The 11,826-nt window shown below is 38.0% G+C and overlaps 1 protein-coding gene across 1 annotated transcript; it reads right to left on the bottom strand.

Moving 5' to 3' along the window:
* Nucleotides 1–389: 389 nt before the first annotated feature.
* On the bottom strand, nt 390–1,623 carry LOC125176616 (isocitrate dehydrogenase [NAD] subunit gamma, mitochondrial-like). The gene has a single exon (XM_047878350.1). The coding sequence runs from the start codon at nt 1,573–1,575 to the stop codon at nt 406–408; it is 1,170 nt and encodes a 389-aa protein (XP_047734306.1). The 5' UTR covers nt 1,576–1,623; the 3' UTR covers nt 390–405.
* Nucleotides 1,624–11,826: the final 10,203 nt, after the last annotated feature.

The raw sequence follows: 11,826 nt of genomic DNA, 5'->3' as shown, positions 1-11,826 counted from the left end.
TCTGCAGGCTGGTTTGCTGAATTTTAATGACCCAGATAAAGAGACAAATGAGCGTTCTAGGTTCTGTGAAAGCCCTGGGACTCTACAAACAGCTCTGATTTACTTAGTGTATCGTATCATAGAGAAGTGTGAATTGTGAATTAAAACAGAGAAGAATTCCTCAATACGTATACAACACAATAGGTTTGGCTAATTTAAATAAGCAATGCTTATGGCATTTATGGCATTTTAATTTAACAGAAAAAATCAGCTTTGATTTGCTTCCCCTGCCTCTTCTGAGTTGGAGCAGGAGCCAGTTTATTCCAGAGTCCACACTAGCCAAGCAGGCTAGGGTTTCTAAGTGAGAAGAATAAGGTGAAGAGTGAGAAGGACTTGGATGTAGCTCAGCCTGCAAGGCATAACCATTTAATTGACAGTACTGATGTGATTTGTGATATTCTGAATGATATCTGATGTGGTACTCTGACCTCCGATGTCTGGAGTGTGGACATCTTTGTTCTCCATGGACGCCAAGACTGCATTGCGAATGGAGGTGGCATAGGAGTGAAGCTTGAGGTAATCCAGCAAAATGCAGCTTGCCAGAAGCATGGCAGTAGGGTTGGCCATATTCTTATTGGCTAAATTCTTGCCTGATTGCCTTGAGGCTGTCTCAAACACTGCGTACGTATGGCCATAGTTTGCACCAGGCACGAGGCCTGCTCCCCCAACCAACCCTGTACAGATGTTGTTGACTATGTTGCCATAAAGATTGGGCATCACCATTACATCGAATTGCTGGGGCCGAGATACCAGCTGCATGGTGGTGTTATCCACAATCATGCCTTCGAAAGTGAGCTGAGGATAGCGGGAGGCCACCTCTCTGCAACACTGTAGGAAGAGACCATCTCCCAGTTTCATGATGTTGGCCTTGTGCACAACCGTCACTCTCTTGCGTCCCATCTCCTGGGCCAATTGGAAGGCATATTCAGCAATGCGCAAAGACCTGGCCTTGGTAATGATCTTTAGGCTCTCGATCACTCCTTTCACACTCTCATGCTCCAGGTTGCTGTATTCACCCTCTGTGTTTTCCCGAACAACTAAGATGTCAACATCCTTGTGCCTTGTCTCCACTCCTGGTAGACTCTTAAAATGGATAACGTTGGCATAGAGATCCAGCGTGGTGCGAAACATATTGTTGCGGGATTTGTGAGACGGTGGCAGGTTGTGGTCAGTTTCGATGTTGCCCTTCAAGGCCACGCAGTTTCGACGGACTGCCATGATGGCATTGTGAACGTCCTCTTCACCAGAAGTGGAGTTAACTATCACCTCCTCGAAGTCCACAGGCACACATGCATGTCTGAACACAGTCTTAACATGCAGCATAAGTTCAGGCCCGATGCCATCCCCAGGAATCATAGTCACAGTGTGTCGCCCACCATACTTGGCTGATGGAGGAATACCGTGTTTAAAAGAGAAGCTCCTCAGTGAGGTCTCACGGCCAAATAAAATCTCCCAAGAATGGCAGAGAGGAGAAGGTCGCAACATGGCCTTCACAAAGCAACTAGCAGCTGTCAGCATCTTCAGCGCCATGATCATTAAGGAGAGGTTAACTTACGTAAAAATACACAATCTTCCTCTTGTTTTAAATTGGCTTCTTCTAGCGGAATTCTAGATCCATAATTCTTGTGTAGGTCACAACTGTCTCTCCTGCTTGGTATTCTATTCTGACAGACATTCTACTGCAGTGAGAGAGATGTGAAGTATTATATAGAAAGTATATTCAACGTGCTAACCTCTGCATGATATACTTTTTTTTAAAAAAAAGGCTATATCAGGCCTTCTGTAATATCATACAGAAGTTTTGGGTTCATAGCAAAACTGAATGGCAGGTTCAGAGATTTCACAGAGAGCACCTACATCCCATTAAATTCCCTCCCACTATCAAAATACTGCACCAGAGTGGCACATTTGTTACAACCGATGAACCTACATTGACACAACATTTTTACCCAAAGTCCATAGTTTAAATTAAAGTTCACTCCTAGTGTAATAATTTCTGAGTTTGGACAAATGGATAAGGAGGTGTGTGTACCTACCACTATTGCATCATACTGTATAGTTTCAAAGCCCTAAAAATTCTGCTCTGCTTTGCTTACTTATCCCTGCCTCCCCCTAGCCCCTGGTAACCACTGATCTTTTAAGTGTCTCCATAGTTTTGCATTACCCCAGGATGTCATATAATTGAAATCACATTGTATGTAACCTTTTCAGATTGGCTCCATGGATTTAGTAATATGTATTTAAGGTTACCTCGTCTTTTCATGGACTGATATTTCATTTCTTTTTAGCACAGAATAATATTCCATTGTCTGGATGTACCAGTTTGTATATCCACCTACTGAAGGACATCTTGGTTGTTTCCAAATTTTGATAATTATGAATAAAGCTGCTATAATTTTGGTAATTATAAATATGTGCAGGTTTTGTGTAGACCTAAGTTTTCAACTTAGTTGAGTAAATATAAATAACAAGGACTTCTGTATCCTATTGTAAAAGTATGATTAGTTTTGCTAGAAACTGATCAACTGTCCTCCAAAGTGGTTGTACTATTTTGCATTTCCACCAGCAATTAATGAAAATTCCCATCGTTCTACATCCTTGTCAGAATTTTTCGTCAGTGTTCCAGATTTTAATCATTCTAATAGGCACCTAGGGATAGTTCATTGTCTTAATTTGCATTTCCCTAATGAGATATAATGTAAAGTATCTTTTCATATGCTTATTTACCATATTCTCTGATGTGTTATCTTTCAAGGTTTTGGCCCATTTATTTTAATTGCGTTTTTGTTTTCTTATTGTAGAGTTTTAAGAGTTCTTTACATATTTGGAATGCCGGTCTTTCATCAGATGTACCTTTTGCAAAAAACTTCCCCCAGTCTGTGGCTTCTCATTCTTTTGACATTATCTTTTTTTAGAGAAGTTTTTTTTTTAATTTTAATGTAGTATATGTTTTTAAATATTTCTTTCATGGATCCTGAATTTGGTGTTGTATATAAAAAGTCATCACCATACTCAAGGTCATCTAGATTTTCTCCTACATTATCTTTTAGGAGTTTTATAGTTTTGCATATTACACATAAAGCTATGATTCTATTTGGAGTTCATTTTAGTGATGGATTTAAGGTCTGTGTCTAGATTAATTTTTCTGCATGTATATGTCCCCTTGTTCCTGGCACTATTTGTTTAAAAAACTATCTTTGCTCTAGTATGTTGGTTTTGTTCCTTTGCCAAAAATCAGTTGACTATTTCTGGGCTCTCTATTCTCTTCCATTGATTTATTCATCTGTTTTTCTGCCAATAACAGTATCTTAATTAGTGTAGCTTTATAGTAAGTCCTGAAGTTCAGGACTATAAGTTTTCCAGCTTTGCTCTTCTTCAATACTGTGTTAGCTCTTTGTGGTTTTTTGTTTTGTTTTGTTTTGCCTCTCCATATACGCTTTGGAATTGCTTTGTTGATATCCACAAAATAACTTACTGGATTCTGATTAAATTTGTATCACATCTACAGATCAAGTTGTGAAGAACTGATAACTTGACAATATTAAGACATCCTATCCGTGAACAGAAAACATCTCTATTTAGTTCTTATTTGATTTTATTCATCAGAGTTTTGTAGTTTTCCTCATATAGATCTGGTACATATTTTTGATTTATACCTAAGTATTTAATTTTGGGGAATGCTAACATAAGTGATATTGTACTTTAAATTTCACTTCTTTATTACTTGCATATAGGAAAGCAACCAACTTCTGTGTATTAAACTCCTATCTTGAAATATTGCTATAATCACTTATGGGTTCTAGTTTTGTTGATTATTTCACATTGTCTACATAGATGATCTTGTTGTCTGCAAACAAAAACAATTTCTTCCTTTTTAATTTGTATACCTTTAATTTCCTTTTTTTTTGTCTTAGTGCATTAGCTAGAAATTCCAATATAATATTGAAAAGGAGTGGTAAGAGGAGACCTCCTTAGCTTGTACCTGATCTTTGTGGGAAAGCTTTGTGTTTCTCAAGTATGATGTTAGCTGTAGATTGGATGTGGCTCTTCTTCATCAAGTTAATGAAATTCCCCTCTAGTCCTAATTTACTAAGAGCTTTTATCATGAATGTGTGTTGGGTTGTGTCAAATGCTTTCCTGTATCAAGTGATATGATCATGTGATTTTTCCTTTTTTATCCTGTTAAAGTGATGGATTACATTAACAGATTTTTGATTATTGAACCAGCACTGCATACCTGGAATAGATTTCAATTATGGTATATAATTCTTTTTCTACATTGATGGATTCAGTTTGCTAATATTTCGTTAACAATTTTTGCATCTTTGCTCATGAGAGAGATTGGTCTTTCATTTTCTATTCTTGTAATGTCTTTGTCTGGTTTTGTTAGTAGGGTAATGTTGATCTTACAGAATGAGTAGGGAGTATTTTCTCTGCTTCCATCCTCTGGAATAAACTGTATAGAACTGCTTTTCTATCTTTTTTTTACAGTTCATTTATTTATTTAGAAAGAGAGAGTACACTATTGGGTTAGGGGCAGAGAGAAGGAAAGAGAGAATCTTCACTGTCAATGCAGAGCCTGACGTGGGGCTCAACCTCACAAACCCATAAGATCATGAACTGAGTTGAAATAGAGAGTCAGATGCTTAATTGACTGAGCCACCCAGGCACCTCGGTATAATTTCTTTGCAGAGTTGACCAGTGAATCCATCTAGGTCTGGTGATTTCTGTTTTAGAAGGTTATTAATTACTGATACAGGCTGACATATATATATATGTATATGTAATGTATATATATGACATATATCTATATGTATATGTAATATATAAAATATATAGGTTGATATAGGTTTATTCAGATTGTTTCTTCTTATATGAGTTGTGACAAATTACATATTTTGAAGAATTGTTTGATTTCATCCAGATTATCAAATTCATGGGCATAAAGTTGGACATAATATTCCTTTATTATCCTCTTTAATGTCCATCGTATCTATAGTTATGTCCCTTCTTTCATTTCTGATATTAGCAATTTGTGTCCTTTCTCTTTTTTCTTAGCTTCTCTAAAGGCTTACCAATTTTATTGATCTTCACAAAGAGGCAGCTTTTGGTTTTATTGATTTCCTTTACTGATTTCCTATTTTTAAATTCATTGATTGCTCCTTCCATTCTTAATATTTTTTCTGCTTACTTACATTTGGTCTTCTTTTTACAGTTTCCCAAGGTAGAGCCTTACATTACAAATTATAGATCTTTCTTCATTTCCATCAAATGCATTCATTACTATACATTTTGTTCTAAGAACTTCTGTTACCACATACCACAAAATTTTGATAAGCTGTGTTTTCTTTTTTTTTTTATAAGCTGTGTTTTCATTTCCATTTTGTTCAAATATTTTTATATTTAAATTTCTTGAGATTTCTTCTTTGACCCACATGTTATTTAGAAATGTGTTGTTTAATCTCCATATGTATTTTGGGATTTTCCTGCTATCTTTCTGTTACTGATTTCTAGTTTAATTCCATTGTGGTCTCAGAGCAGACATTATTTGTTTCAATTATTTTCAATTTGTTAAGGTGTGTTTTATGGCCCAGAATGTGGTCTGCCTTACTGACTGTCTCATGTGAGTTTGAGAAAAATGTGTATTCTGCTGTTATTGGGTAAAATAGTCTCCTGATGTCAATTATATCCCTTTCATGATGATGTTATTTAGTTCAACTTTGTACTTACTCATTTTCTGCCTGTTAGAGTTTGTTCCTTTTTATTGTTAACCCTTTAAGAAACTGCCAAACACTGTTCTAAAATGATCGTACTATTTTACATCTCCACCAGCAATGAAAGAGAATTATAGCTTCTTGACATCCTCACCAACACTTGATACGTATTCCTAATTTTAGCCATTCTAATGTGTTGTGGTAGTATCTCACTGTTTTTGATTTGTATCAAATCACTGTGATGGTCAGTGTCTTTAAATGCATGTTCTTATCTCAGAGTTACAAGCATTAATATCTAGGTATTGCTAGAAATCAACCATTCAACCCTGCAAAGCAAGCAACTTCTGTGCTTCTCAAAGTCATCCCAGCTATTCCATTAAATTAAAAATTAGGCATATCTTTGGGGCGCCTGGGTGGCACAGTTGGTTAAGCATCCGACTTCAGCTAGGTCACAATCTCGCGGTCCGTGAGTTCGAGCCCCGCGTCGGGCTCTGGGCTGATGGCTCAGAGCCTGGAGCCTGTTTCCGATTCTGTGTCTCCCTCTCTCTCTGCCCCTCCCCCGTTCATGCTCTGTCTCTCTCTGTCCCAAAAATAAATAAACGTTGAAAAAAAAAATTAAAAATTAGGCATATCTTTAATTATAAACCAGCCATAATCCCATTCTTCTTTAACTTTCAGGCATCAATGCCCCCCTCCATGCAAGTTTTTGGGGAGGTAGGGGTCTTATTTATGAAGACTTCCAAAAGGCTGTTAAAATCCAAGAAGATGAAGATACAGACTTAATAATGGCTACCACTAAAGAACACTCACCACGTCTAAGGTGCTGTGCTGGATATTTTACATGCATCATCAGAATTCACCAGGTAAGCATTACAGTCCCCATTTTACACATGAAGAAACTGGCTAGCGCAGATCTTACAAATTCATACAATTATGAATTAATAAAGAATGCTAACAGGTAAGGTGAGCATGTCCAGGAGACATAGAGGCCTAGGCCAGTGCTTCTCAAACTTGACCACCCTAGGATCTCACTGAAATGCAGATTCTAATTCAACAGTTCTGTTGAGGGAAGATTGCAGATTCTGCATTTCTAAAGGGCTCCCTAGTGATACAGATTCTACTGGCCTCCTTACCACATATTGAGTATCAAGGGCCTATCTTTACCCCCTCACAAGGTCCAGTCAGATAGGGCCAGCATTTGGTGTGCTTGAAGGCAGCCTACTGGGAGTTAATAAACTGCTTCCTAAACATGATATAAAACAGGTGTTGAGTAGGAACCAGCTGAGTACCTGCTTATCACTTAATATGTCACATAAGAAAGTTAACAGCTGTCCACCACCAGGGCCAAAGACTAGAGCAGAGGACAATCCCAGGGGAGAATACTGGAAGAGAAATGACCAGCTGAGTACCTGCTTATCACTTAATATGTCACATAAGAAAGTTAACAGCTGTCCACCACCAGGGCCAAAGACTAGAGCAGAGGACAATCCCAGGGGAGAATACTGGAAGAGAAATGACTCAAGCTCACCTACACAATTTTGTTTCTACCAATGGGCCAACTCTTACATAAGGATACAGAGCAATCCTCTTCCTCACATGGAGAAAAAGATGCACCTTTCAAAGATGTGAATAAAGCAGGAAGCCTGAGAATGGGATTATAAAATGGACAATGGTTGAGATTTTAATAGCCAGGCTGATCTACAAACATACATGGACAACTGAAAAAGCTCTTAACCTCAGTGGAACAAAAAATATATGTTGTACGGGTAAAAGAATAACCAGAGTGCTATGACTTCACATATTCAAGGGATAAGAGTTCAACCAAATCTATTGTAAGAGTAATGTGAAGACAATATAAGGGTTTAAGTTAGGGACAGAGATAATATGACTTGCATTTAAAAATATATCCTTTGGAGGGTAAACAGCAAGGTGGCTAGCATGGCAGCAGGGAGGCCAATTAAGAGGCTATCACTACTGTTCTCTAAAAATGATCCCCAGACCAGCAGCATCAGGGTTACCACAAACTGGTTAGAAATGTATTTTCTTAGGACTATCCTTAGACTTACTGAATCAGGAAGTCTGGAGTTGGAACCCAACAATCTGTGTTTTAATGATTCTGATATACACTGAAGTTTGAGGACCACTGGGCCATGAAACAGTCCCAATAGGAAATCATGAGCAGTTGTACTACAGTAAAGGCAGTGAGGAAGGAGAGAAATCATTTCAAAGATATTTTGGAAATAAAAACAGGACTAGACTAATGGCCTGAGAGACACTGAATATTATTCTTAATGTCTTTAGTGGACAGGGTAAATGAGATCATTGATGAAAATATATGACACTGGGGGAAAAAAAAAAGAGTTGGGCCTGGGAACAGGACAGAAAATGAGCTCAGTTTCAGGTATGACATGTTCAGGGAGCCTGTGGGACATCCGCATAAAGATGCCCAGTGCGTAGCTTAATAAATCAGTCTACAGCTCCAGAGAAAAGATCGTGGATCATGACAGAAATTCAGGAGTCATCAACATAGGGAGAGAGTTAGTCACAGAGGAGTATATGACACAGCCTCGAGCAGAGGGTTTCAACTTTTCTTCTGCTATGACAGATGATGAATGGCAACCATAGGAGGCACACTCCTAGGAGCACACTCAGATTGAAATGAAAACCAAACATACACACTATGAACAAAAGCAACTGACCACATAAAGCAGAGTGTTCCTAAGCTGTTTTTATAGGACATAACTTCATAAGCATTTTAATAGTGAATGATTAGTAAAACTATCTGTTAATATTCTCAAATCATCATTTTTTGAGGGAAAAAGATATATGACTAACATAAAAACTATGTAAAACTATATTTTACAAGTCAAATTCAGAGCTCTACTAGTAATATGAGAAAGCAGACATTAATAAAAAATAACTCATTTTATGATTAAAAAGTGTAGCACATAATATTTATATTTATTCATGATGTTAATATAAATAATCTCGCACATGTTATTTGGCTGATCATATTGCCTTTGATTTGGAATTGTAACTAGAATGCATTCTCATTTCTAGGCTATGCAGAGATAAATGCATATGCATGCTTCCTTCACCTGTTATTAAAAATGTATCCATGGGTAAAATCAAGGAAACAAACACAACTATAAATCCACAGTTGACTAATAATATCACAAAATTGCTGTAACTATCAATGACACACCAATAACCATGGTCCATAGATACTTTCAGCAAATATAAAATAGGCAATGAATTATAAGCAAGTCACTTCCAGGTAGCTGTAATCCCACCTTTCCTCACACAATCAAGCACATACTACTGACATGCAAATGAGTTTGACATCCTTATAATGGTAATTCGGAGGTGAGTCTATTTCAAAAAGTAAATCACTTGCAAGTGCTTGTAACTTAATGCCTTATGAATAAGTGAGTGGTTTTGACATTATGTCATGATTGATTCTGACACTGTAATGTGTCCAACCACTGAGGTCAGGAAGTACTAGGCTAGAAAGAGGATTGTAGTGAGAGCACAGAAAAATGATGGGGACAAAACTGAAGACCATCAATTTTGAACTGTTAGAGGACTAGAGGAGAAGTGATCTGGGAGGGAGGAGGAGAATAGAGCTAAAAGGATGTCACAGAAGCCAAGAGAAGCGAAACATTCAAGGAATGAGTGGCCAACAGTGTCAGTATCGTGTTGACAGAATAAGTAAAATCAGAAGTGGCAGTGACAGAGTCACGGACAACCACCATTAGGCTGCACTGATTAGTGATTGAGAGCATAAGTCCCAGAGCCCAACTGCCTGCCACATATGACCTTTGCAGCTTTTGCAATATTCATGACCTCTTTTGGAGCTTATATTCTAATGAGAGCAGACAGCAGAAAATACATGACAGATAGACAGATACACAAGTAATCAACACATAATTGGATCTTTCAGCATCAGAAAGAAAAAAAAGCTATGGAACAAATATAAAACCTGCTGCCTTCTAGGAGCTTACCTTCCAGGCAGAGTTAAAGGAAACGTGTCTAGGTAGAATGTGAACTGGAAGTTGATGCTAAATGGGTCCTGAGTGACACAACTGGGACATGCAAGTTCAGAGGATGGACTCACCATGTCCCCGAGAGAGGGTGGTTAAGCAAAGGGCTCTGACCAAATCTTAAAGGAAGGCTAGCAGCGGATAAGTACAGAGGAAAGGAGAAAATTTGTGAGATGGGGGCAAAATTGAAAGGCCTGTAGGGTACACTGAGCCTCCCCATTTGGCTGAAATGAAAGGGTTAGGTAGAAAAACGGTGGCAGACAAGTGGGTAAATTAAATTGGGGTCAGAGGGTAGAGAACCCTGAATGGAAAACTAAGGAAACTTATGATACCCTGAAGGCAGAAAGATTTAAGGTTTTTGAAATAAAAATACAAGGAATTGAAAGATACCGCTTTAAAAAGGAAAACATGCACTTAAAAAAGAGACTATAAATTTTCAACACCCAAGAGCACTTTATACCAAAGCTGTGCCTCACTGAAAGCAGAAATTTTAACATATGCTAAGAAAACTCTCGAAATCTACTTCATGTCGCCCTACAAAATCAACTGATAATGAACACTGTTTTATCAATAATTTTTCAGAAAAGATCAATGCACAGAGACTTAATTTTTTCCATTCTCTCTACTGCACAATTGATGCAATTTCCCTCCGGTCATTCCAGCGCTAATAACCACAGAAGATCTAACAGATGCAGCCAAACTTAATGTAATCCCAAAATGTGCTCCTCGTTTTCCAAGAGATTCTACATGATACAATAACCAAATCCACTGCAGAAACCATCTGAGGAAGAGCTACACTTACTTTTACACTAAGAGCTTTTTGGATATAGTTTTTATTAGTAAAGGTGAAAATCCAACCCTAGCAAAAAGGGTATTGAGGTGGGGATGGGGAGCTCACATTATTCATGAGTTTTTGTTTTCTGGTTGTTTTTTTTTGCTTTTGTTGTATATAAAACAGTGAAATTTATGAATGTGAGGCTTAAGCAACAACCTGAGCCTTCCTTGAAAAGAAGACAGGTGAATACTCCAGATTACAGGTAAACTGAAAACAATTTATCTTTTATCTTCCCTTCTCACTAAGCGTTACAGCTGCATGAACAACTCTATTAAATAATTTTCTGTTACCTAGGGCCTCGACTCTGCCACTCTAGATTCTTTCTCCCTACCTAGGAGGATTGCAGTCTTCCAAGAACTATTCACAAGTGTGATTATCATACTTTTCTTCAACTGCTCTGCACTTCAGAGGCTTTCCTTTCAACCAGGATCTGGCACACACACAAAAAAAAATCTCTTTGTGTTAATAGTGATTGGAGCCATAAATCAATGAAGTCCTCCTCTCTGTTCAATCCAATTTTTTAGTTCAAAAGAGACACCGATTCCATAACTCTTGACACCAGCTGAGGCAACCATACACTGTGGGTTTTCTCAAAAAGTCCCACTTTCAATTTGCCCTAAATCATAGTTCCTGTAAAGCATACTCTACACTTGTTAAGCCAACATGGCTCAATTTTTTCAATACGGTTATCATAGTAACTACAGAATCTGGAAATTAGAGGAAACTTTCTGAAGCCAGCTAGTTTAGCCAACTGATTTATACCTGGTCAAGGTTACAAAGCAGGTGTAATTATGCAAATGTTCTCAAATGGATTCCCTTCATCCCCTGCCTGCAAATACCCTCCCTTAACTCAAGATGGAAAACGACCTCCACTGGGCACCATATCCAGGGCTGTGTGTGAAAAATGCAACAATGAAGTAGGTGTTATTCTCATCACATTATAAATAAGGAAAGTGATATGCCAGGAGGATTAATAACTCCTGCTAAGTGAGGGGGAGATTCAAACTCACATTTCTTCTACCTAAGCTTGTCCTCCTTCCCCTATATCATGCTGCCTTTCTTCTTCTGTGTTTTTTCTTAAATATTCACTTATTTTGGGGAGAGCACATATTGGTGAGGGGCAGAGAGAGGAGGACAGAGGATCTGAAGCGGGCTCTGTGCTGACAGGAGAGCAGTAAGCCAGATGTGGGGCTCG

This window comes from Prionailurus viverrinus, chromosome D1 (genome assembly GCF_022837055.1).
Source record: "Prionailurus viverrinus isolate Anna chromosome D1, UM_Priviv_1.0, whole genome shotgun sequence".
NCBI classification, from domain to species: domain Eukaryota; kingdom Metazoa; phylum Chordata; class Mammalia; order Carnivora; family Felidae; genus Prionailurus; species Prionailurus viverrinus.
Note: the sequence above shows the minus strand (reverse complement) of the source record. Positions and strands in the feature narration are given on the sequence as shown.